At 51.1% G+C, this 25,099-nt stretch overlaps 7 protein-coding genes across 7 annotated transcripts; 5 read left to right on the top strand and 2 right to left on the bottom strand.

The window, feature by feature from the left end:
* Window positions 1–597: 597 nt before the first annotated feature.
* PMZ80_010846 (uncharacterized protein) lies at window positions 598–2,382 on the top strand (the record flags this gene model as incomplete). The annotated part of the gene is made up of 1 exon (XM_064879234.1): window positions 598–2,382. One exon carries the CDS (start codon window positions 598–600, stop codon window positions 2,380–2,382), a length of 1,785 nt encoding a protein of 594 aa, XP_064724998.1.
* A 3,123-nt stretch (window positions 2,383–5,505) lies between these two features.
* PMZ80_010845 (uncharacterized protein) lies at window positions 5,506–10,695 on the bottom strand (the record flags this gene model as incomplete). The annotated part of the gene is made up of 1 exon (XM_064879233.1): window positions 5,506–10,695. One exon carries the CDS (start codon window positions 10,693–10,695, stop codon window positions 5,506–5,508), a length of 5,190 nt encoding a protein of 1,729 aa, XP_064724997.1.
* A 1,469-nt stretch (window positions 10,696–12,164) lies between these two features.
* On the top strand, window positions 12,165–13,356 carry HOM2 (aspartate-semialdehyde dehydrogenase; the record flags this gene model as incomplete). Its single annotated transcript, XM_064879232.1, has 3 exons — window positions 12,165–12,210; window positions 12,261–12,500; window positions 12,548–13,356. The coding sequence occupies 3 exons, from the start codon at window positions 12,165–12,167 to the stop codon at window positions 13,354–13,356; spliced, it is 1,095 nt and encodes a 364-aa protein (XP_064724996.1).
* A 291-nt stretch (window positions 13,357–13,647) lies between these two features.
* On the top strand, window positions 13,648–14,631 carry RPS4 (40S ribosomal protein S4; the record flags this gene model as incomplete). The annotated part of the gene is made up of 4 exons (XM_064879231.1): window positions 13,648–13,742; window positions 13,802–14,143; window positions 14,227–14,521; window positions 14,572–14,631. 4 exons carry the CDS (start codon window positions 13,648–13,650, stop codon window positions 14,629–14,631), a joined length of 792 nt encoding a protein of 263 aa, XP_064724995.1.
* Window positions 14,632–15,945: 1,314 nt separating this feature from the next.
* BUB1 (protein kinase) lies at window positions 15,946–19,848 on the top strand (the record flags this gene model as incomplete). The annotated part of the gene is made up of 3 exons (XM_064879230.1): window positions 15,946–16,191; window positions 16,237–16,965; window positions 17,050–19,848. The coding sequence occupies 3 exons, from the start codon at window positions 15,946–15,948 to the stop codon at window positions 19,846–19,848; spliced, it is 3,774 nt and encodes a 1,257-aa protein (XP_064724994.1).
* Window positions 19,849–20,504: 656 nt separating this feature from the next.
* On the top strand, window positions 20,505–21,839 carry PMZ80_010841 (uncharacterized protein; the record flags this gene model as incomplete). Its single annotated transcript, XM_064879229.1, has 1 exon — window positions 20,505–21,839. The coding sequence occupies one exon, from the start codon at window positions 20,505–20,507 to the stop codon at window positions 21,837–21,839; it is 1,335 nt and encodes a 444-aa protein (XP_064724993.1).
* Window positions 21,840–22,631: 792 nt separating this feature from the next.
* Window positions 22,632–24,812, bottom strand: PMZ80_010840 (uncharacterized protein; the record flags this gene model as incomplete). The annotated part of the gene is made up of 1 exon (XM_064879228.1): window positions 22,632–24,812. The coding sequence occupies one exon, from the start codon at window positions 24,810–24,812 to the stop codon at window positions 22,632–22,634; it is 2,181 nt and encodes a 726-aa protein (XP_064724992.1).
* Window positions 24,813–25,099: the final 287 nt, after the last annotated feature.

The following is a 25,099-nucleotide window of genomic DNA, read 5'->3' as shown; positions in this document are numbered from 1 at the left end:
CACAGTTCTCAGCACCGAAGACGGCGGAGGAGTGCTTCTTCACGTTACGACCACAAATTTGACGACTTTCGCATAGCGTGTGTTCTTATGATTCAGAGATTCGGGTTTCGGAACATTGAGGGGTGCTATGGGTGTGACTTGTATGGCAAGAGCCTGAGAATCTGGGCAGCTGGAGAATCTTATTGCATATAATATGCTCTCAGATGATGCTGGACAGCATGTGTCTGGATCCATTTTGGCGGAGTTATTGAATCTGCACCTGAACAGCAAGCAGGTTTTCGACATAGATGTATTAAAAGAAACATGTTTTCTTGACAGACATATGTTGCCATATGCATGTGACCTTTGGCTATGCTAGCAGATGCTCATACATGTTTTGCTTAGTGATGTACGTGCTTAGTGAGGTGGCCTTGGGGCCTTAGGAGCCGGCATTATTGCTGGCGATGACAACCTCGGCTAGCTGATGGAGCAACAAAATAATGATAGCATGACTTCGTTCTTCATCTCGTGCTGCCAAAACATTACTCGACAAAATGCAACACTGACTCGCGTATCTGCATAATCACCAGGCCACTTGTTCCGTCTTTGTTTTGAGACATGAACAGTCCGGACTTTGATCCTGACGACCTGCATCACGATGGCACACCTCCCGGTTCCGGTCAGGGTCAGAGCAGGAAGAGGAAGGCCCCAGGGGCGAGTGGCAGGGGCGTGGCCAGTCTCACCCCAGAGCAGCTGGCCAAGAAGCGAGCCAACGATCGAGAAGCCCAAAGAGCAATCCGAGAACGCACCAAGAACATGATAGAGACGCTCGAAGGTCGCATACGCGACTTGACCTCTCAACAACCCTACCAGGAGTTACAGGCCGCCATTCGGGAGAAAGAGGCAGTTCAAGCTGAAAATGAAGAGATTCGCAGACGGCTGGCTTCGGTCGTGTCCATCCTACAACCTCTCCTCGGTGCTCAAGGCCTCTTAAACGATCACGGCAATGCAAACAGCAATAATACCAGCAACAACAACAGCATACACCCCAGCCTGTCGCGCTCCGATGCAATTGCCGAACTCGCCCAAGCCGCTCAGCACAATGTCCAATCTGCCCTTGCCCAGCCGAACAATGTCAACCTATTCCAGCCAGATCGATATATGAACGGCGGCCACTCAAGAGCTGGGCCTTCTCAAGCTGGAGACCAAAACAACTACCCGAGTCCGTTCCCATCCTCAGAGCAAGAACCTACTCCAGATGCACAATCATGGCAGACCCAGCGGGCAGCCTTGAGCAACCAGAGAGAGACAATGCAGCGCAGCCATGAGCTGTCCGAGAACGGTGAAAGACTGAACTTCAGCTTCCTCATAGATTCTACTCTGCCAGGAAAGACCCACTTTGTTCCTTCAGTTCCTGGGAGACGAGATTCACCACACGATCGATCCTCATCCTCCTACCCTTCCTTCTCCGACGGTCAGACTCAGGGCCAGAACCAGAGCCAGCGAGAGACTCACTCATGGCGCATGTTACCTAAAAACTGCCCTCCGACATGCCCACTAGACCACATTCTGCTCAACTTCCTCCAAGCCCGCCAGCGAGAGACTGCAAGCTATGCCTCTGGCTCATCCCAAACACCCACCTACACCTCGCCTGCCTACCCATCCATCTCAAACCTGCTAAATCCCACAAATACCACAACCTCAACCGGCACTTCCTCACCTACTCTGACCCGCCATATCCAACCCACATCTTCTTCCGCCCACAAGCCTTCCGATCCTCTAAGCACTCTCATGACAGACATAATAGCGAAATTCCCCAACATTTCGGGCCTCCCCGAACAAGTCGCAACAGCATTCTTCATGTTCATTACCATGCGCTGGCAAATCTATCCCACACAAGAGAACTACGAGCGCCTCCCCGATTGGCTAGCCCCTCGTCCTTCCCAACTCTTCACACCACACCCCGCCTGGATGGATCATCTACCCTGGCCACGAATAAGAGACAGACTTGTTCACAACCACGACGCATACCCTTTCGAGCACTGGTTTCTACCCTTCACATCCGGACTAAGCGTGAATTGGCCCTACGAACCGGTCGATTGCCTCATCAGCACGGGTGACCAGGAAGCTCCTACCCTTAACCCGGTGTTCGAGCGACATATTTATCGACTTGAGAATTGGACTGTCGGTCCTCAATTCAAGGTTGCCTTCCCAGCGCTGGCTGATACAGTCAACATCAAGGATAGAGGCAGCTCGAACTTCAGCATCCCTCTGGATGGTGACCAGATGCCGCAGGGGCTGGCGAGTATAGGTGCGGGGATGGGATTGCCGATGCACGAGGGCGGGCAGGTGTCGCAGGTCAGACAGGAGCAGGTTGCGGGTGGAAGTGACAGTGGCGGTTGAGAATCGTAAGAGATGGAAGAAGATAACTATAACCGAATCAAACTCTCCGACTCGACAGTAGTGCATATGGCCACTGCAACCAACCGCAAGCACAAGCAGGCCTTGGTCACATAACTAATGTCAACGCCGCGCAATTTTGTGAGAGATGACAGCAAAGAGGGTAACCACACCTCGATATGCGGCTGCTGGCGACTCGAACAAAGAGTAGGATAAACATTCCCTTCAGAGCAAGTACATTCACCCTTGACTTTGCTCTAGAGGAAGGTACTCGACGAGGGTTGAAGGGTGCATACGGTCAAGAGCAACGACAATAGAAATCTGATGCAGCACGCAGCATGAATGCTTTGCGAAATTGGCAAGACAATGGTGTCAAGAATGAGGGCCAACATACCTCGATGACGCCTCATAGCGATGCAATCGCGTAGAGGATGGGCAAATATAATGAAAGCCGGCTCAATTTCATACTATGTGCAGAAACAGAGTGTTCGCCCATTTGAACGTCGCCTGAGGTCAGAGAGCTGCATGGAGGGTATTGTCAAGAAGGCGGCAGAGCAGCAAGGAGCACCCGAAACCCCCCAAGCATGAGCCCGGCACTTCCACCGCTCGAGTGCCAGAAATGCACGAGGATTGTGAAGCTGCAGCTTGCTCACATCAAGGATGAGGCCGAAATCGAAGGAACTGCAAGCACCTGAAGGGGAGATGGCATGGTCAGAAGAGAAGAAAGTATAGCATATAACAGGCAGTGTTTGAAAATGCCGCTGGTTCAGCACGTTGTGCCTCTATTCTGGTCCGAGGAACCAAGCAGGAGTCGCGTGTAGAGGTATGGTAGCGTAGCACTGCGCACCAGTCGAAAGAAACAATTGATCAATGGGCACCTGTCCCACCACGATTCTCGCCAACAACATCTGTTATCATTGCATAATATCTCCTTGCGTGCGTAAGAGTCCGTTGAGATCGTTACCTTCACCGTTGCGTCAATATCACTCACTGTCGCGATCTGTAACACTTCGCAGGCAGTTGTGCACTGTGATCGTCTATACTTACTACCAAGGTAAGCACCACCGCTGGAACATAAGGAACAACCCAGACTAGGTCGAAGAAGGCGAGCAAGCTATGATGCCCTCCTCAAACGAGAAGGCGCACCCCTCGATCACGGAGCCGCAGGTACGACCAAGGCCGAAGGAAAGTGCAACCCACTTTGAGACATGGAAGGCACGACCTTGAGTTACAGAGAAGCAGGTACGACCCATTATTAGGCAGCCGCGACCCAGTACTCAGACACGGAAGGTGCGCACACTCCGTAAGAGCAGGCAGGCACGACCCCGGAAAGCTTGAGGAAGGTGCGAAGCAGGATCCGAGGCACGGAAGGTAAGATCTCAACCACAAAGGAGCAGGCGCGAACCGGTCAGTCAGTATTGAGGCACGGAAGGCACGATCTTATCTACGCGGAGGCAGGCGCGGATGTAATTTAAGGAAGCTGCGAAGCACATGACGGGGAAGGAACGACCTTTGATTTGAATGAGGAAGGTGCGGCCTGGATTTGAGGTAAGGAAGGCACGATTCATAGTCGAGAGTAAGGCAATTGCGACGCTCATTGTTCCAGACAGGGGAGGTGCGGTTGTGGATGGTAGGAGGCAGGTATGCATACCGTCCGGCGGAAGCGGCGACCGTGTCTGTACCTTGAGGCAGGCACGATCCGGTGAGCAAACGAAGGCACGTTTGGGCTATGCAGGCAGGTGCGACTCTGTCTCTAAAGCACGGAAGGCACGACCGGACGTTGGTTGTGGGAAGGCATGGCCGGATGTTGAGGGAGAGGAAGGTGCGACGACTGTTGAACGGACGGAAGGCGCGACCCCAAAAATCAACGAGGCAGGTGCGTGTGGCCTCGAAGGGAAGGTGCGACTGACATTGTGGAAGGCGCGACCGCTACAACGAGGCAAGCACGACCCTACGCCTTCAAGGGAAGGCCAACGTTCGCCAGCTACGTAGCACCGCTTCATAGCGCTACGTAGCACTTCATAGCATAGCACGTCGTTGGCTTGCTACGTAGCATGCTTCGTCGCAGAGTAGGCTATCATAGGCCTTCCTATTTAGGATTAGCGAGCTGTGTATGATCATGGTTAGTGCCTTAGGCGTTAAGACTTGGTGCCTCAGACATCCAATCTAACCGAAAGAGGAAGGTATCTGATCGCTTAGTCATATTCGTAGTAGCTACGTAGCACTTCACTTCACTCCATAGCTGACAATCGCCGGCTGCTACGAAGCATGCTATGCTACGTAGCTGGCGAACGCTGAGGGAAGGAGCGAGCGATTGGCCGGGAGGAGTGGGAAGGTGCATCCCACTTGTCTGGGGCACGGAAAGTACGACCGACGTTTGGCGATGAGGAAGGCACGATGATCGCTGGGTGGAAGGCACGATCTTCTGGTTGAAGAGAGCAGGTACAACTGTGGTACAAGGAAGGTGCGACAGATCTTGTGAGGCAGGCGCGACCCCGTGAGCAAGCAGAGCAGGAGCGACCCGCGAGGAGAAGCGGGAAGGTGCAAACATCCTTGAGGGAAAGCACGACTGGTAATGCCTGATGGGGAAACTGCGACCATGGGTTTCGGTAGGAGGGAAAGTACTACCCCAGGACCAGATGAGAAGGTGCGAACCAGACAAGCGATCTAGGTTGTGCCTGCCGGGTCAACGTGACGAGACTTGGGTGGAACGGTTGCTGTAGTCACCCATCAGCAGACACGAAACGAGGGAACGGCAGGCTCAGTTCGAGGAAACAAGAAGCATCTAGAAGATGAAGAGCGCACAGTTTGGTCAGGAAGTGAACTTTCATTGCTCTCTACTGCGCTAGATTCTGTAGGATGGCATTTCTACAGATGAGCTCGCGTCTTGCCCATTTCAACCATGACAGAGCTAGCTAGATATCTATGGTACACCTCTTATATGTCGAACTGTGCTGATCAAAGTCTCCAGTTTCCGTGCAACGCCTTCCCGCTCTTAATTTTCCGGACTCTTTTGTCTTATGCGCCGCGCTTGAAGCTGTGATGCAGTGCTCTTTCCCCAGCGCCATGCTATGCTATGGTATCATTTCATCAATTTCAATTGCGCCGACCGTGATCCCTTCCTTCTCAATCAGATAATTCATCAATGTCTAGTGCGTCGCCACATGTCAGTGGATCATCATAGACCATCTTCGTGCTGGTCATGCCGATATTCTGAAGGTCATCATGTTCGTCAGGTGTCTCTGTAGTGCTTGCATGGCCATTAAGATCGCCATTGACTGCTGGTTTTGTTCCGGCATCTTCAGCTGACGTGGGTGCTGAGACCTTAGTACTATTGCCGTTGGCTAGCGGAGGTGCCACCGGCTGAAGCACCTGCGGCAGAAGAGCTCGCTGGATTGCGCCTTTCATCTCACTACCGAAGCCATTGGTAGGAGTGCCTGTAGTATGCGCGTCGTCTGTGGTAACATTGATGCTGTTAGATCTTGCAATTGGCACGTCGTCTCCAAGAAGGTCGATAGGCTGATCAGCTAGAGGCACTGACTGAGGTGGCTGTCTAGTAGGATGGACACCAGGAGCTTCCGCGCTGAATCTTCGAGGAGAACTTCGTCCTTGATTGGCTTCCTCTTCGACCAAGACAGGGCTTTCTGAGATCTTGTAGTCGTCTTCATCATCGGAATCAGCTTGAAGTCTTCTCATAGCGTGAGCCGCTTTCCTTGGGCTAGGCCCTTTGAGTGCTCGTTCAACAACTTCTTCGTCGTCAGACTCGACATGCACCGCGCGCTTGGTTGGGCTCGGCACCGTTCGTCTCTTAGTAGAATGGTTCCGAGTCACAGCTGCAGCAGACTTTGTGGACACAACTTGACCCAGATATTGAAAGTCTGGCGGAGGCACAGTGACACCGGTGTCTCGATGAGCGTACTTGCAATCCTCATCTGAATGTCTGCATGTTCCATGCAAATTCCAAAACCAGCAGGTGATTTGTTCTTTCTCCCGTGGTGTCGCCCTATTGTGGTGTGCGTAAGTGCATTCATCTTCGGAGTACTGGCAGCGGCCATGCTTCCAGTAGAAACATGTTTCTGCCTTCTTCTTTGATCTGATGGTGCTAGTGAGACCGAGCTTGTGGCGAATCGGTGAGACAGATTGCGGCAACGGCAGAGGACGATTATCGAGCTCATCTCTAATCGGTGATAGTGGGGAGGTACCCGGCGAGGCTCGCTCGCCTGCGTTCTCGACAGTATCGATGTTGAGCGGCCCATCGATCCGTGTTCGTGTGGGAAGTTCTTGCAAGGCTGTGAATTCTGCGTAAATCTCCTCATCAGTCAGCTGTTTCAGAGAGTACTCGGTAGGCAACTCTGGCTCTCTTTCGGCAATTGGCCAAGGTTCCTTGTTATCGGCGCTGCAGGATCTGGAGATCTGTATTGGTGGCGTCTCGATTGCCGGATCTGTGACTGAAGTGCTGACGGCAGATCTGGCACTAGTAGCGTTGACCGTTGCTGGCGGCTGAATGGCAGCGTCGATGCCTTCTTTGGGCTCGACCATCTCAGCCTCGGATGGACTGGTCACGTTCGCCAACAGTGGGTCAGGCAGATGCTGTGCAAGCTTGCTGGAGCCAAGGTTGAGCTCAGAAATGTCAAGCAGCTCGACTCTACCTTTACCATCGCGATCAACTACCATATCGGTACGCTGATCGACGACCTGGCCACTCTCCACAGTCGCGGTAGTCTTCCGAGGTCGCGAATTATCCGCATGGAGGGCAATCTTGATGAGAGTTTCCTGTAGCAGCCAAGGGAAGCTGATAAACGGCATGGGTGCGGTCTCCTCAACGCTATCCTCAGGCTTGGTCTTCGCCTCGACCTTCGCAAGCTCGAGCTGGTATTGAGTCAATTTGTATGCAGCGACTGCAACAGGCGCCAGATGCTCGAAATCCCTGCCACCAGCGAGCTCACAAAGTGCTTCATAGTACTGCTCCTTAAGAACTTTTGAGAGGTTACCAACCTCTTCGTGGAACTTGTATTCTTGGGACTTCTTGCTGTGATCTAGGACGAATGTACTCCATAGCTCGAATTCTGTTTGGATGCTGTGTTGGGTCAGTATCCGATTCAGCGAGCTATCATAGTCTCTCTTGATCCCTTGAAGACTCTCGAGCAGTTCTTTGGACGTATCGCATGCGTTTAAGATGCGTTCATCAAATTTGAGATCGTAGTTAGGCGTGAATCCAATCTTCTCGACGGAGTCGTAGAGCTGCCCTAGCACTCTGTAGGACTTGTAGGACTTGCCTTTCTTCTCCATGAAGTGTGGCCATCGATCTCGTTCCAGTCGGCGTTCCAGTTTAGCTGGCACACCTGTTTTGGGATAATCGACAGCTTTTGAGTGCAATTCCACCAATTCGTGGCAGATCTCACTTTTGATCCCAGCCTCAAGCGCGTCGGCAGCGCCCAGATGAGCATGGGCGATTTTGCCTAGGGCATCGAAGCGCAGGTAATCATGGAAAAAGTCGATCAAGTGCGTCGTCGTAATTTCGCTGGCCACGACTTTCGGCTTGTCCGGAGTATAGTGGAAAGCTGTCTCGTTCCAGACCCTCGGAATCAATTCATCATCCCAGATGACCAGATAGTCATCTCCATCGAGGTCTCCACCAGAGCACATGCTGGGCAGATCTCTGTCTCCGGTTTGTGGCATGACCACGACATCGCACATGTGCCTCAATTCCGGGACGTTTCGTGCTCGAACGACGCGGATATCGCCTTCATGAAGAGATGGATTGCGGGCCAAGATGCAGATTCCTTCGATGACTTTGCGGTCGCCAGTGTGCATGTCTGTGATCTGGATGAAGATTTCTGGTAGCTTCTCCAGATAGGAGGGATCTTGTTTGATCGCTTCGATGTCACCACTTGGGCATTCACTTGTGTGACCCCGCAGCGTAGCCGTCTCGTCAACGCAGCCGAGCACAAATGCTCCTCGCTCGACCGGTATCTTGGCCTTTTCTTTGAGATACCTGAGCGACCAGGCTCGCCACAAGTGCAGTAGTGCCGTCACAAATGGCTCCTGAACAGCTCTGAAACCGGCATCGACTAATTCGCATATACTCAACGTCATCATGTTTGGGTCGACGTTGCTCCTCAAGGCTGGCGACGCTGCACCATCGTCATACATGGCTTGCTCAAGGGCATCGATTGTCTGTTGCTGCATCCGCTGAAATACGTCGTTTGGCACACCAAGCTGAGACAGACAAATGATAATTTGCCGATTTAGATATGGTTGCCAATACTCTGCCCATCTAATGATCTCCAGCTCGCCAGACAAAGAGTTGAACTTGAATTGACTGTCGCGGATTTGTATTCCAATGCCGGGAACGTCCTTGGATACGGCCAGAACACCCTTGCAGCCCCCTAGGCGGAATTGGAAGAGGCAGGGTGCCTTGCCTTTGATCTTGAGCTCGCTGCTGACCAAGTTGGCTGCCACTTCTGAGATCTTGCCAACACCATCTGTGAAGAGGTAACCGTTCCTCTTGATGTCGGGTATCAGTGTCTTCTCTTCAATCCTCTGAAGTGATGGCAGACGGACTGGTCTAGTTGTTGAAAAGCATTGACCCATTCGTGCTGCTTTCTTTGCCACGACTGTTTCCTTGAACGAACCCATCTCTTGACGTATGGTGTCTGCGTTCATGCCGGAGGAAGCTGCAACATAGTAAGCACCATGCTCGCGGAGCTGCGAGTTGCCCCACGCGAGGAAATCATAGGTAATGTCACCCAATTTGATGCCGCGAGTCAATGCTCGCTTGACACGGGTGAAGATGGTGATCATCTTGTTGTTCGTTGAAGCATATAGCTTTGTCTGTCCTCGATAGTTGTCATCTTCGAAGCGCACTCTGAGGAATCTGTGAACCTGTGACTTGTGCTTGCGGATGATTCTATTCGTAATCTCGACACTGGGCGTGTGAAACAGGATGCCGGTAGCAGTGACGGTCGCAGAGTGGATCTCAACGCAGTTGTCTGGCAGTCTCTTGGCTCTTACAGGCTTTGAGTACTGGAGATCTGTGAAGATGGTCATGGGATCGAAGACTCGTTTTCTGTTAGTGGCAACGTACACCAAAGCTTGTCTGGCTTCAGCTTCTCCCCAGCGCGCGAGGTTCTCCAAGAAAGCTGTTGTGATGGAGTACTCGCTCAGCCAGCCATGCGACAGACACACTTCGAGCTGATATCTCACAGAAAAGGGTAGTTGTGTCCGTGCCAGCTCCTGATCCAACGAAGACTGACTGTGATCTTCGTATGTACCGTTGATGAGACGCCAGGTAGCCCTCTCGAGATCGGCCTGTGCTGGAACAACTCTGAATGACCTGCCATCGCTGACTTTGACATTCCAGTCTCGTAAGGCGTTCAAGAATGACTGCATTGCTGTCTCATTTTCGGCGCCAACCGAAGGACGGAAGCGGAACGTCGTCCATCTGAAGATATTGATGGTATTTAAATGTTTAGGCAATGCCACTGCGATGCTGTTGAGTTCCTGATATGTCGGTGTATATGTTACCATATCAGTTTGACGTGCCCAGGTATCTTCAATCCTCCACATACGGGCATCTGCGCTGTGAGAGCTGGCTAGTGCTTCGACCAGCTGTTTCGAATACCAAGGTGGCCTTGATAGATGAAGCACTAGGCTACCATCATCCAGACGCCATAGATCCAGTTCATCGTCCAGAGCAACATGAAAACGGAACTTTCGCGGTTTCGAACCATTTTTGGAGGTTTGGACGAAGGGAAAACAGACCTCTATTTCCTTCCTTGGGAGGTTGAGGACTAGTCGTGGACTATTTCCATTGATCTTGGGACAGGACGCCATGTGCGTCATGAGCTCAGGGCTTGATAGTATGCCAAATTCAAGTGCGTCTCCCACAATTTCTTGCTTTTCTTCATATTTGACGTCCTTGTTTGTCGGACTTTCGATGAGGAAGTTCTTTTTCTGGTTGTGTGCCAGTTCAGCACGAACGGTGTAATTCGACTGCGACGTATCGAATGAGATCGGTCTCCCCCAGAAGGCTCTCGATGGCACCGGCTGGTAATCAATCTCAGCAATACTTGATCGGTCACCTTGTCGTGTTTCGAAAATGACAATTCGCACGAGGCTCCCATACTGGGAGAAGTTGTTGTACACATCGAGGGTGGAAGTGTTAGGAGGTAGATGAGTTAGGCGTAGCCTCAACGACGGCCACGTTTGCCAGTGACGATTCCTCTGGTTGATTTGGTTTTGTGCTTGTGGAGCATTGCTCCAGAAGACCGCTGGGTCTGAAGGAGACTCCGGAGTTGGCATATTACTTACCATTGCGGCAACGTTCTGGTCTCGTAACTTGCATGGAAGAAAACTGCCAAAGCAGGTAAGGACTGCCTTGAGAAAGGACAAGAACGTATAGTCTAAATGTGACTTGTTTGCTGAAGTCTGTTGGTTTGGGAGTAGAGACAAATGGAGATCAGTCTTCGACAACGGTGAAGTACTAGAGGAAGTCGCATTAGTGGTCTTGGCAAAATTTTGAGTTTGGACGCGTAGCGCGTAGAAGCAAACACTTTGTGAGCTGGAAGTCAGGTTAAATATGATATTGCGAGTGGCAGATATCATTCTGTTCTCTCAGTATCGGCTAACGAAGCAGTAGTGAGTGTCAGTATGAACTCAAGTTGTAGCCATGTTCAGAAGTTGAGCAAGCTTGCAGAGCAAGCAATGGCAGTCATGGTCAAGCACAAATGGCAAGCACGCCTTTCCTCACCTTTCAGGCGCACTTCGTACCTGCTGCTGAGATCGGAATTAGCTTCTATCACCACGTCTTATGCTGCCTTGTATCATTGAAGTCTGATTTTGTACCGGATGCTGAAAGCAAAAGTCACAGCTGGATGTTCATAGCAAAACATCTGCAAATCGGTCTTGCCTGAAAGCATTGTTAGAGCCTCGAGGGGTGACGGCATTGCTGCGACATGATGATGAAACATTCATATCGCAATGGCTGTGGTGCGCTGATGACCTTGATGTCCCAAAGTCGCTGACGATCCTGCGATCTTCAGAAAGGAGCTCAGCTGTATGAAGGCGTCAGTCGTCAATGCTCGATGAGCGCCGGCAGAAAGTAGTCAGTCACTGCCTGTTGACGTGCAGAAGTTGTAGTTTGCTTATATGGTTTTGTCGACTCGTGTCATTTCTGATTCTCCATGACATTGTATACCATTCACGTCGGATATGCGACTATGAAAGAGTCAAAGTCGAGGTAGCGGACGATTGAAAGGATCTCTTAAGCTGACCCTCTTTGCCCGGAATGGTGCCTATCTCGTGTGGCCGCTGTGGGCTTTCAGGGGCTATGCGCGCCAATAAGCTTCTAAGTTGAGCTGCAATGTTGCACGCTCTTAGTTTGTTCGCTTCTGTTTCCCAATCAAGGTACACAAGAGCGCCTTGAATATCACTAACGTGAGGCATATGCTCGTTGAGGTCGCTGAGGACTTGCCACTGAATCCTGTAACGCATGTCGTATTCGAGCAAGATTTGTAGACTGTCGGTTGGTAAAGGGTGAAACTCTGGCGTTTGTGATCGGACACCGTTCTCGGAATAAAAATTCTTCAACTCGCGGTGACTCAATATGCAGCTCAATATACATTCATTAACATATTTGACCTCAATAGGTGAGCTGCTATCTGCTGCTGCCTACACCGTACTACAGTACAGACTCGGTCGTTCCTTCACCACTGCTAGTATCAAGCGAGTCTCTTCTTGGTTTTTAAGCCCCTCAAGCGGCGGACACGCGAGGACCCAACACTATGGCAGGACCAGCCAAGAAGAAATGCGGTGTGCTTGGGGCTACAGGTAGGTGAACTCAGGGTGCATCATCTTGCCACCCGCTGACAGTGCTACAGGATCTGTGGGCCAGCGCTTCATACTCCTGCTAGCTGACCACCCTACTCTGACACTCCACGCTGCCGGTGCATCTTCTCGATCAGCAGGCAAGCTATATAAGGATGCTGTACGATGGAAGCAAGCAAGGCCTATGTCAAAGGAGCTCGCTAACCTTGAAGTACGGGAATGCAAAGCAAGCAATTTTCAGGATTGTGATCTCGTGTTCTCAGGACTAGACAGTGATGTGGCTGGAGACCTTGGTCAGTACAGACAGACTTGACCAGGTTTATCGCTAATCATCTAGCAGAAATGGAATTCCTGAAAGCAGAGATACCGGTTTTCTCAAATGCGAAGAACTACAGGAAGGACCCTAAGGTGCCACTGGTGGTGCCTACAGTCAATGTCAACCATCTAGATCTAGTCCATCATCAGAGACAGCATTTCGGCCTGAAGAAGGGCTTCCTCGTTTGCAACTCGAATTGTGCCGTTATCGGCGTTGTCATACCATTTGCAGCCATTCAAGCCAAATTCGGTCTGGTCGAGGACGTTGAGGTTACCACACTTCAAGCTGTTTCTGGGGCTGGCTACCCTGGCGTACCGAGCATGGACGTCCTGGACAACATTGTACCATACATAGCCGGTGAGGAAGATAAGCTCGAGAACGAAGCACAGAAAATCCTTGGTGCACTCAACAGTGATGCTACGGCATTCGAGGAGCAGAAAGGGCTCACCATCGGCGCAACATGCACGAGAGTGCCCGTCATTGATGGCCACACGGCTTGCGTATCCCTTCGCTTCAAGAACAGGGACCAAATCCCAAGCGCCGAAGAAGTCAAGACAGCCATGAGAGAATACATCTCAGAAGCGCAGAAATTGGGGTGCCAGTCAGCGCCGGATCAGGCCATAGTCGTGTTCGACGAGCCCGATCGACCGCAACCACGGCTCGATAGGGATCTGTATGGTGGATATGCTGTGAGTGTTGGGAGAGTGCGAGAGGCTGCAAAGGGAGCATACTTCGATATCAGATTCGTTGCGCTTAGTCACAACACCGTGATAGGGGCAGCGGGTTCATCGATACTGAACGCGGAGGCTGCAGTCTTGAAAGGTTTGATATGATATAAAGAATTGCGATCAAGGTGGAATGATAGATCGTGGAAGCTTCATTTCTGGTAGTTACACTTCCCACACTTTGGCGCACCAGAGCTAGAAATCCTCTGGAGTTGCCAGTGGTCTTCGACCAGAGTTAATGCCTCAGGCACTAGTATTACCGCTCCGTCCAAAAAGTTCTTGCCAAGGCGCTAATCACACAATTTGCAGAGCATCGGCAACTTGAACCTCCAAGTCTCGCAGCCAAACATTTGACAACCACGACGTTCATTCCTCCCAAATCACATACACACAGTCAAGATGGGTAGAGGTCCAAAGAAGCACCAGAAGCGTCTGTCAGCGCCATCTCACTGGCTGCTTGACAAGCTGTCCGGTGCTTATGCGCCAAAGCCATCGTGAGTTGCGACAACTGCGAATCTCAAAACTCGACAAAGAGCTAACAGTGTGCGCGCAGTCCTGGTCCTCACAAGCAGCGAGATTGCCTTCCTCTCATTGTCTTCCTTCGAAACCGACTGAAGTACGCCCTCAATGGCCGAGAAGTCACCCAGATTGTTATGCAAAGACTCATCAAGGTCGACGGCAAAGTGCGAACAGATTCCACATACCCAGCTGGCTTCATGGATGTGATCTCGATTGAGAAGACTGGCGAGAACTTCCGTCTTATCTACGATACCAAGGGTCGATTCGCTGTGCACCGTGTTGAGGCTGCTGAGGCAGAGTACAAGCTCGGCAAGGTCAAGAGAGTGCAGCTTGGACGAGGAGGAATCCCATTCTTGGTCACGCATGATGCACGCACGTAAGTCGCGCCTGTATCAATCAGACGTTGGATCAATGTTTGGTTGGAAAAATTGAAAGTCATAAATGCTGATGGATGTATAGTATCCGATACCCAGACCCAGCCATTAAGGTCAACGACACAGTCAAGATTGATCTCTCAACTGGCAAGATCACCGACTTCATCCGATTCGATACCGGTGTGATCGCCATGGTTACTGGTGGTCGTAACATGGGCCGAGTCGGTGTCATCACTCACAGAGAGAGACACGATGGTGGCTTCAACATTGTCCACATCAAGGATGCCATTGACAACTCCTTCGCTACCCGAGAAAGCAACGTCTTCATCATCGGTAAGGAGAAGCCATGGGTCAGTCTGCCAAAGGGCAAGGGTGTCAAGGTATGTCCCTTCCAATTTCACATTCTCGTTGCAGAACTAACATATCACAGCTGTCTATTGCCGAGGAGCGTGACCGAAGACGGGCCATGCAAGCCGCCGGACAAGCATAGATGCATCATTCATATCTGTGAAATACAGCTCAGCTTGTGGGGAAGAGTACGAAGGAAGCGCAGAGGGCGCTAAAACTTCTGATATGAGAAGATATGACGAGTCTTAGGAGGCGATTGTCCTCCAGCTCAGTCAAAAGAGATCATGATGGCAAGAAGTATGTTGGCCTAAGATCTCTACAGAGAGATGGTCAAGACAATACCATATCCAGTTTCACACATTGCGCTTTGCACGCTCTGCATCCGTTTTCAACTTCCCAGATCCCAAGCACACTTAGCCACCTGTTGAAGTTCAGGCATGCGGTAACACCAACACTGCCAATCATCAAATAGTGCCACTGCCCAAAATTCCAGAAATATTCACCACCAACTCCTTGATACAGCGCAAGCAGTTCGTCAAGATCCGCGAGGCCGAGAGTCACCAGAATACCAAGCAGTAAACTCGGTGTGCTTGGTCCAGCAACACGATACGGCGATGCCTGCGTGCAGCAGCACGTCGAATACCTGCATGGAGAAGGCTTCTGCTTGTGGATTGAAATCAAGCGTTAGTATGTGGTCGTTTGGTGCCTGGCCAACATAGAATCTCGCGGGCCTGCTTATCATTTGTAGGAAGATCCAAACCCTGCTCTCGTCAGCTTGAACAAACAACGCGAAAGCGTGCCGCAACATCGGTGTAGGCTCGATGACTCCAAATAACAGAAAGCGTCATGTCGGGAGGCAGGTGTAAGCTGGAAGGACCATGATTGTTGTTTCTCTGCGAGGTCTGGGGTGTTCCGGTCCGTCAGGTACAGCTACATGAGCAGTTCAGTAATGCTTAATTTTCTGAGCCCGTGAGACACCATATGGTTGTGACGATATTGGTGAAAGCGGACGGTAACTGTACCTGTCTCGATCGTGGACGAAAAGCCAGGCTGCCCGAATGTCTGGGTATCAGGCATTGGCTGTACCTTATCAGGACCGATGACTGAGAGATGATGGTGCTATTTGATCACGACTCAGGCACTATACTACGATAGTTACTCCCTTCATCTCCGGAACATGCCAATGCTCGTCGATCAAGCATACCACCGGTTGAGGAATCGAATATGCTGAGTTCGTTTGATACGTGCAGAGCTAGAAGATAGTCCCTTAATCGCCTGAAAAAGGCAGGAAATCTGCGGTCGTGGTTGCCGTGTCAACAACAAAGTTTGTTTCCTTCTCTCCTCCCTCTTCCTCCACATCTGAGCCGAACCTGGATTTATCCTTTGCTTGCATGCACCACCTCTACTAACATAGGTATCTTACGGGAATAGCCATAGGCAATAGCTTACGACCAACATGGCATTGTCTGAGGAGCTCATCAATTTCGATTTGATCGAGGAGCATAAAGAAAATATCCAGCAGCTGAAGAGCGGTCGCTCCGCGAAAGCGCTCGCGTCTATCCTTTCGCCTCGACCTTCGGCTACTGGGAAGGAGGCCACCTACGAAGAAACGAATACATTGAACAACGCCATTCGGAATGAGTACGAGAAAGAGCTGGAAACGATAGATGACAGTGATGATCCATTGGACATATACACAAGAGTGAGTCTTCCTCTAAAGTCGAGGTTCCTCTCTAATATGTTACAGTACGTGAAATGGACGCTGAATGCGTATCCTTCGGCACAGTCGACACCACAGTCTCAATTACTGCCGCTGCTTGAGCGAGCGACGAAGGCATTCCTCACATCATCAGAGTACAAAAACGACCCGCGCTACCTCAAGTTATGGCTACACTACATTCAATTCTTCTCCGACACCCCTCGCGAAACCTTTGCATTTCTTGCGCGACACCAGATTGGGGAGCATTTGGCTCTTTTCTACGAGGAGTTCGCGGCTTGGCTGGAGAACGCTGGAAGATGGAACCAAGCAGATGAGGTCTACCGTTTAGGCGTAGAAAGAGAAGCACGGCCATCGGAGCGACTGATGCGAAAGTACAACCAGTTTCAGCAGAGATACGCTGCAAGACCAGCAGCAGATAACGAGCCATCGTCACCAGCATTGCCTAAAGTCCGAGCAGCACTCGCCGCAAAGATCGACCCATTCGCACCTGCACCTGTTGAAGAGCCGCAACAGCGATCGGGACCGACATCTTCGAACGCATCCAAGTCAAAGAAGCCTAAGATGGCAATATTCTCTGACGCTGATGCTCAAGCACCGGTCCCTGCAGCGTCCAGCACGAATGGCTGGGATAGCATTGGCTCAATGAAAGAACGGAAGAAAGAGAACACCATCGAAGCACAGCCATGGGCTGGGCAAACTCTGAAGGCAGGCAAGAAGGTGGGCACTGCGAGCAAGATAGAAGTGTTCAAGGATCCGGTAGGTCCTCCTCGATAGTGAATTGGTGCTCTTGTATTTACAAGCTCAGGACTAATCATGTGCCTTTGGCGTTTGCTTCAGTAGAATGAAATCAAAAAACATCGATCATCGAGACAACCAGAAGCAGTCGTGAATCCCCGAACTGGCCGATCTGAGCGAGTGTTTGTGGACATGAATGCAGTATACGCAGAAAATGGCGAAGAGTTCAGCTTTGAAGAGCTGAGAGCACTACAGAGGGGGTGGACTGGCATGAACTGGAGGAGACCAATACCTGTGCTGAAGGAGAACGCCAATCCCAAGCAAGTACCAGAGCAGAAGTACAAGTCAAAAGAGCCCGAGGACCTGGAGAACCTCACAAGCACGTTCGAGAAGTTGGACACCACCGAATCGACACAATCACAAGAAGTCATCAAGGATAGCAAGCCAGCCAAGCAGAAAAAGATAAAGGTCAGAGAAGTCAAGCAGGAGACACAAACTGTCAAGCTCCGAACAGACTCCCCCAGCAGACCGAGACCACGAAAGAGGGTATCGGCAGAGCCGACCATGACGATCAACACCAAGGCTGCACATAACGACATCTACGAAATGTACAACCATGCATCGAGGGATGGAAATAAGGAGGAAAATCAGAGTGGAGTCGATACCGACTTCGAAGATGACACTTTTAGCACTGCTGGTGAAAGCACTCGCACTGGTAGAATGTCAACCACTAACAGTGAATTTGGCGACGAGACCATTAGCTCTATGCGTTCTTTTGCCGCAGACGACACAAATGCGTCACCTTGGTCAGACTTGACCACCGGCAAAATTTCGAAAGTGTTGAAGAAAGCTCGGTCTGCAAAACATAAGCGAAACGATAGTGAAGAAAATATTACCCACATGCCTGCAAGTCAGGACCAGAGTCAGAACAGCTTCGACACACAAGCCATTGCAGACCTTGCCAATCAAGATTTTGGCGAGCTTGACACAATGGCCATTGCTCGCATAGCTGGTGATGCAGATGAACCAATTGTCATTAGCGATGGCGAGGAAGAGGCCGCAGATGACCTCGAAACGCCCACCGAACCTTCACAACCAGAAGCCGTCGAGGTTGCCGAGAAGCCTCGATATGTGCCAATACCGCCAGAACATTATGAGCCAACTCCAATGCGGTCATATCGCGATCCCGAATATGCAGTACAGAACAGATTACCGTTCATGACACCGATTGTTGAGCGCACCGAAAGCTCATTAGCGGCGTCGACGATATACCACGACAAGTTCTCGACCACGAAGACACCTTGCAGACCTAACGGCAAAGCGAAGGTTGAAAGCCCTTCGAAACTCGGTATCGTCGACCTACTACTCGAGAGTCCAAGGCCAGGAAGCGCGAAGAGGAAGAACCAAGAGGAGGGACAGGAGGAAGGTCACTCACCGAAAAAGCTTGTTGCCCAGTCACCACTTGATGAAAACCAGAAGAGCTTGTTCCCAGTGACAAAGCCGGTACAACCTGTTGGCACAAACGAGGAACAGGCCAACATCGAAGACACCTTCAAAACTCCTGCTGCTTCGCCGAAAATTGTCCAGGCCGTAAAGAAACAGGATCGACCTATACACAAAGGACCTATCATTCACGATGCAATTGTCAACCCCTGCGACGACGACGTGATCAGCCAGATCCTCAGGACAGTGCATCCGGCACCGGCATCGTACACAGGCTTCTTCGATCATGCGTCCGAGTCCTTTCACCACTTTGGTCAAATTCGGGCCTATGCACGAAAGCTTGCCAAACACAACACCAAATCGAGTCCGAGAAAGGCGCTCAGTGAGAGCACGAGATCCATGGCTCCGTTGCTCAAGTTCGAAGGAGCAAGTCGTGTCTACGCTGTCAAGCGTGAGCTCGGCGAAGGAGCTTTTGCGCCAGTCTATCTTGTAGAAAGCGCCGAAAAGGACGATGAGGGTGCAGAGACATCATCGACAGCCAACCGCGGCGTTGTCGAGGCGTTGAAGGCCGAGAATGAGCCAAAGACACTGACGTGGGAATTTCACGTTTTGCACCTTCTCAAGTTACGGCTTGGTCGCAGCGCCAGAGCGATGGAATCGATCGTCCTCGCGCATGAGTGCCACCTGTACCGGGACGAGTGCTACCTCATCCTTCAATATCACTCTCAAGGTACGCTCCTAGATCTTGTCAACCAATGTAGACTCGAGAACAGTCGAGCTGGCAAGACAGCAGAAGGTCTTGAAGAGCCTGTGGCAATGTGGCTGTCCGTGGAGCTCCTTCGCACATTAGAAGACATGCACAAGGTCGGCATTTTGCACGGTGATTTGAAAGCGGACAATTGCCTTGTTCGCCTCGATGCGGAAGCAGACTTGTCAAGCCCGTACAACCGCCATGGTGATGACGGGTGGAACAAGAAAGGCATGACCATCATTGACTTCGGCCGCGGCATTGACACAAGAGCGTTCAAGCCTGAAGCCCGCTTCATCGCAGACTGGAAAGCTGAAGAGACAGATTGTCCTGAGATCCGGGAAGCAAAACCGTGGAAGTGGGAAATCGACCTCTTCGGCGCTGCTGGTGTCATTCACTCCCTCCTATTCGGCAAGTACATTGAGACTGTCTCTGTTAGTGGTGGAGGACTTGGTCAAAAGAAGGAATGGAAGCTTCGTGAGAACTTCAAGCGCTACTGGGAGAAGGATATCTGGACTGAGGTGTTCAGCACTCTGATCAACGGTAGCGGCAAGAAGGAGGATGAGGTCCGGAAAGATCTTCAACGTATTCGAGGAACGATGGAGGAGTGGCTTGAGAAAGAGAGTGAGCGGAATGGACGAGATCTCCGTGGTGGCATTCGGCGCTGCGAGAGGCTTGTTGGTGCGGCTAGTGCTGCGAAGGCCAGACGGTAGAGTCGTTGTCCAGGTCGAATTACGCCCGCCTGAGGAACGAGACTGATGAGCATGATGATTTTGAGTATGGCGTTGGAGGAGTTGCTAGGCTATTGCTTGGAGATATATCTTGAGCAGCTTGGAATAGCTTAGTGATGATACTTTAGAGGCAGAAATCAGCACGCAAATGATAAGTCATCAAAAGAACACTACGATTCTCCTCGGATACTGCTCCAAACCCCAGTGCCGCACCCGTCGCCGGCTCAGCGGGTGCTTTGTCACATTTGGACATCATTCCTCCTTCGGGCATCATGTTATCGTAATGATTATCGATAGCCGGTAAATGGACCGCTGGTATACCATACGGAAGTCATGTCCCGCATTACTCGCACAGTCACACTACTGTGCTTCTACCGTGCGCATGTCCGCTGGTCGCATGCTACAGTTGAAATCCTGAACATGAGCTGACAAAACCCGTTGTCCTTTGCTGATATCGTATCAAACTTTTGGTCTGTGTCCTCTCGAACGACATCTGTGCCACCGACAACAGCAACATTGAGCTAAACCAAGACAACATCCCGATGTTCTATAACTGACCTAGCATGAAGTAGCAATAGCGTCAAGAGCCTGGAATTAGACAACAACATCACTAGAAGTGACAGCAATAGAACAGCACAATGGGTGACGCCGGTCCACCCACACCCCTCCCCGAGGAGCAGATCCCAATACCAACAGCAGCAGAAGAGCCGATACGAGAAATCCACGTCCTAGTCACAGGCTTCGGCCCCTTCAAATCCTTCACCATCAATCCCTCATGGCTGATCGCATCCTCCCTCCCAACCGAGCTCCCACCTCTCCCGCCACCTGAGCCGAAAGACCCAACAGCAGAACCAACCCAGGCCATACCAGCACACCCACACTACCCATATTCCTCCCTCAGAACCACACAGACCCAAACCCAACAAAACCCCCATCCACAACCCCTCCGCCCACCAAACACCCAACCCTACAAAATCATCCTCCACACACACCCCGACCCCATCCGCGTCGCATACACACCAACCGCAACACTTATCCCCTCCCTCCTCAATCCAGCCACGAACCCAGAGCGCCTAAACTACGACTACATCTTCCACATCGGCCTCGCATCCGGCCGAGACAGTTACACCCTCGAAACAATAGGCCACAGGCAAGACTACATCATCCCCGACGTGGACGACGGCGTCGGCGGGTTAATATCCAGTATCTGGGCGAGAGAGGACGTCCCCGAGGTTCTCCATGTAGGCTGGAACCCGCAGGATGTCCTCAGCCGGTGGGAGGGTGAGGTTAAGAGGCGGCAGGATGATACAATAACGCACAGGGATAAAGATATGCACCCCCAAGCACAAACACAACCGCAATCCCAACCCCACATCGGCCCCTTTCGTCAATCCGCCACCGAGCAAAGGACAACCGGCACCGGCAACACAAGAGAATGGATCGCCTCCCGCGGCATGCTTCTGCGCCCAGCGACCGCTGCTATGTCACATATGCCCGGGGCACACTCTGCACCACGCCAGCCTCAGCCCAAAAAAGCAGTCGTCAAACTTTCCCGTGATGCAGGCCACTTCCTCTGTGAATTTATTCTGATGTGTAGTCTTGTTCAGCGGTATTTGGAGGCACAACCACAACCACAACCACAATCTACATCAATATCAGGATCAACATCAGCGTCAACGTCGCATAGGGAAGCACAGGAGAAACTAGGAAAAGTCGCATTCCTGCATGTCCCTAATGGGATTGATCGCGCGGATGTGGAGAGGGGAGTTATGGTTGCGGAGAGTGCGATTAGGAGTTTGGTTAGTAGTTGGGAGGGGGGTTGGAGGAATGGGGTTGTTTATAGTGCTGTTGATGCTGTGGCGGATGGGACTGCGACTGGGGAGGAAGTTACAAAGGAGAAGGGAGCGGTTGGCGTTGATGTTCCTGCTGGGGGGTTTGAGAACAAGGGGACGGGGGATGCGATACCGAGCTAGATGGTTGGGATGGCAGGGTAGATGTTGAATTGAGTTGGTTTACAAGAGACGAGGAATGAGACTGAATGAGTTACGAGGATGAGGATTGGCTGGTCGTGTCTTGAGTAAGTAGGAATGATTGTTCTGGTTTGTACATATCCTTAGTACTGGGTAACATTGTTAGATGGCGAGAATAGAACAGCCAGCAGAACATGAAAGGTGGCAGGCAGGGTAGAATCATTTCATCGTTCAGCTAGCAGCTCATCATTGTTATTTGCCTGCTTGGTGAAGCCATGTAGACGAGCAGTGTGTATCCTGTCGAACACCAGACTCGTTCATTCATTGGATCTCGTGGCTAGATGACCAACACAATTCCTGATGCTGTCTGTATTCTTGAAGTGCTGTCACCAAGCAGCGCGCCCAAGCCGCCTTTGTCTTCACAATGTCCTCAAGCAACAGCTCGCTAAACTAAATACTCTCAACAAAAGAAATTCCGCTTCAAAGTCTCGAGTCGCATATTTGCCGTCTCTTCCATTTCGTGTCTTGTCCCCCATATATCGTAAATCGTAAACTCATTATGCACATAGAAGTGTATAACAATCATTTCCATCATGTCTGGTCCCATTCCCATGCTGTCGTATGCACATGTGTAAGCCATTATTGACCCTAATCGCTCCTGTTCAACTCCTACGCTGTGCCAATAATGGTCGTTTCTTAGCCATGAACCCGGTGACTGACAATCATCTTCCTGGTTCCTCCTGTTCAATGCTTTCGTCTGTATTCATGTATCATGAATATGAAATTGAGAATTCCTCAGTATTTTGGTGTCTTGTATTCGTCAAGTGACTGCTGGAACGATGCCAACCTATCACCAATGTTTCCAATGTTGTTGTTTTGCTGTGTAGCTGTAGAAGAAGTTGGCATGCCATGCGTGAATTGAATGAATGGATCGCTCAAACTTGGAAGGTGGCGAGGCTTGTTTCGGAACGATCTCTTGTTCGGATCGAGCTCGAAAGGTGATCCGAGCCGCCGTTGCCCTTCATCGACTTGTGGAGGTTTGAGACCAGAGACTTGAGCGTCGTTTTGTGTCGAAGAGAACTGAGAAGGTATTGCTGGTACGGGAGGCATATCATCCTCACCTGTCGCTAGTGGCGTGAACAGCCTTGCGATCTTCTCATGGGCAGTGCCAAGTGTGGCACCTCGATTTCTAAGACGAACACGCCTCTGGTTGACATCGCCAAGTCCAGTAAATATGAGTTCTGGCTCTGGTTCAGGTTGGACTATTGCTGATAACGGCTCGTCAAGGTTGAGACCCGATGTGTGGCCGGCGAGACTGCTGCCGCTTGGACTAAGTTCGTCTTCAAGGTTATGTTGTGCTCGACGTTTATTAACATTGAGACCAAGTTCACCTTCTGGCTGGAACGGTGACCTCAATCGAGGTCCAGTGGCATGCATCGTTTCGAAATGATTCTGGCTGACGAACCGTCGATGTCGGTTCTCTGGTCTGATGGGCCCGTTCCAAGTATTGTAGCTAAATGGAGAAGCTAACCTTGGGATGTTCGTAGCTGGAGCGAGCTTGCTCTGATCGATAACTGGTTGCTCTTCCTTTATACCAAGACCGGTCGGCGGTGAAGTGTTCATCTGATTCTGCTCAGCGGACTCGATTTCCCTGTTGAAGCTCTCCAAAGCAGATTCCATCGGTGGGGAATCGCCGGTGGTTAGCTGAGCAAGAGGCTCGGTAGCACCACTTGCCACGAGGTTGATGTGGAGCTCACGGGTTGTATATGCATCATTGTCATTGTGCACTGGAGACGCACTCAACCTTGACGGCTTCTTCGGCATGAACTGGTCTGAGAATGGGGACGGACTTCTAGACTCTCTCAAACGGTTGTAGTGTGCTGAAATGGTAAACTTCTCACGGCACAACTGCTTCAGGCGCTTCCTGGTAGCACTTTCCGAGGGCCAACTAGGTCGACGATCGTTACAACTCGTATTGAGGAAATCTTCTGGATCAGGCGTTGTGGCTCTAAGATTCATTCTTATGTCCAGCAAGCTTCGGACCTTGTAGCGTTGTACGATCGGAAGCTCGACTCGACTGGCTTTCGGCCAGGTCTCTTTAGCTCTTCGTGCAACTCTATGGCAGACCCCTGTGGGAGGTATGCTACCTGGCACAGTCTTGAATGGGGTCACAGTCGGATCTGCGAGGTAGATCTGATAGACGTTGAACAGATGGTTGTCCATTTCAATGGTCCATTCAACATTGTTCTTGGCAAAGAAACTGGTCAGGCGAGCCTTCTTTGACTTGCGTGAAGGTGTTGCAGGGATAACCTTGATGTTCTTTGATGGGGAGAACGGATCAGCAACTTCGTTATCCGCACCAATGACGGAGCCATCGTAGGATGTCGGACGAGTCTCGTATGTCTCAGTAGTCGAGACGGAAGAGTTGGACTTATGGGAAGACACGGAAGCTGCTCTCTGCATATCCCATTCTCCTCGCTTGATATCCGCTGGTGTTCTGGTAGTCTGGCTCGGTGGGGTGTAAGGCGCTTGAGCATCACCCACCAAGCGAAGTCTCTCGCTGTGCACCGGTTCTGAGAAGCTTTGAAGCAAATGAGGCCTAGTAGGCGTGCTTGTGGATTCTACTGAAGGCATGATATCGTCTGAGAAGTCTTTGAACTTGGAGAACTCGGTAGACCATGGCCCTGCACTAGAGGGGACTGGAATATCAGAGGCGAAGAGTGTTGCTGGCAGACCACGGTCTCGATCTTGAAAGTTGCTGAGATTGACGCGCGGTCGTCGCACGCGGTAGGTGGAATGAGGTGGCGGAGGCGGTAGATCCAGCTGGGCGAATGTTTGATCAGGCGTTCGTGGGGCATCGGCAGGATCCAGCGATAATGGAGCGAAGTTTCGAGGCAAAGTAATTGACATGCCTGACTTCTTCACCGCGGAAGAAGCGTTCAAAGTTGGTGAAGATTCCATGTTTCGTGCAGCCATAGGTGTCGAGCTCGGTTCCCGTACTAGCGATTCCATGTGGATTATTCGAACTGTCGAAGGATGGTAAAAAGAGCTGTGATCGTGTCTCGATATCTCGTTATCGCATGATCGCGTATCGGTACAGTCGTAAGATGGTGTGGTGGTGTTCCTGCTCTTTCCACTCGGCGCGGACGCGATTGACGAGTTGACGGGTATAACAACCCACTGCTTCGTCGAGATTAACTGCTTCACAGCAGGTTCTGTCTATCCTGTCGTCGTCCACGTGAAGCTGCTACTCTGTCGTTGAC

Source organism: Knufia obscura, assembly GCF_036327395.1.
Source record: "Knufia obscura strain CCFEE 5817 isolate CBS 148926 chromosome Unknown scaffold_21, whole genome shotgun sequence".
NCBI classification, from domain to species: Eukaryota; Fungi; Ascomycota; class Eurotiomycetes; order Chaetothyriales; family Trichomeriaceae; genus Knufia; species Knufia obscura.
The sequence above is the reverse complement of the archived record's forward strand: the minus strand, read 5'-3'. Positions and strand labels throughout refer to the sequence as shown.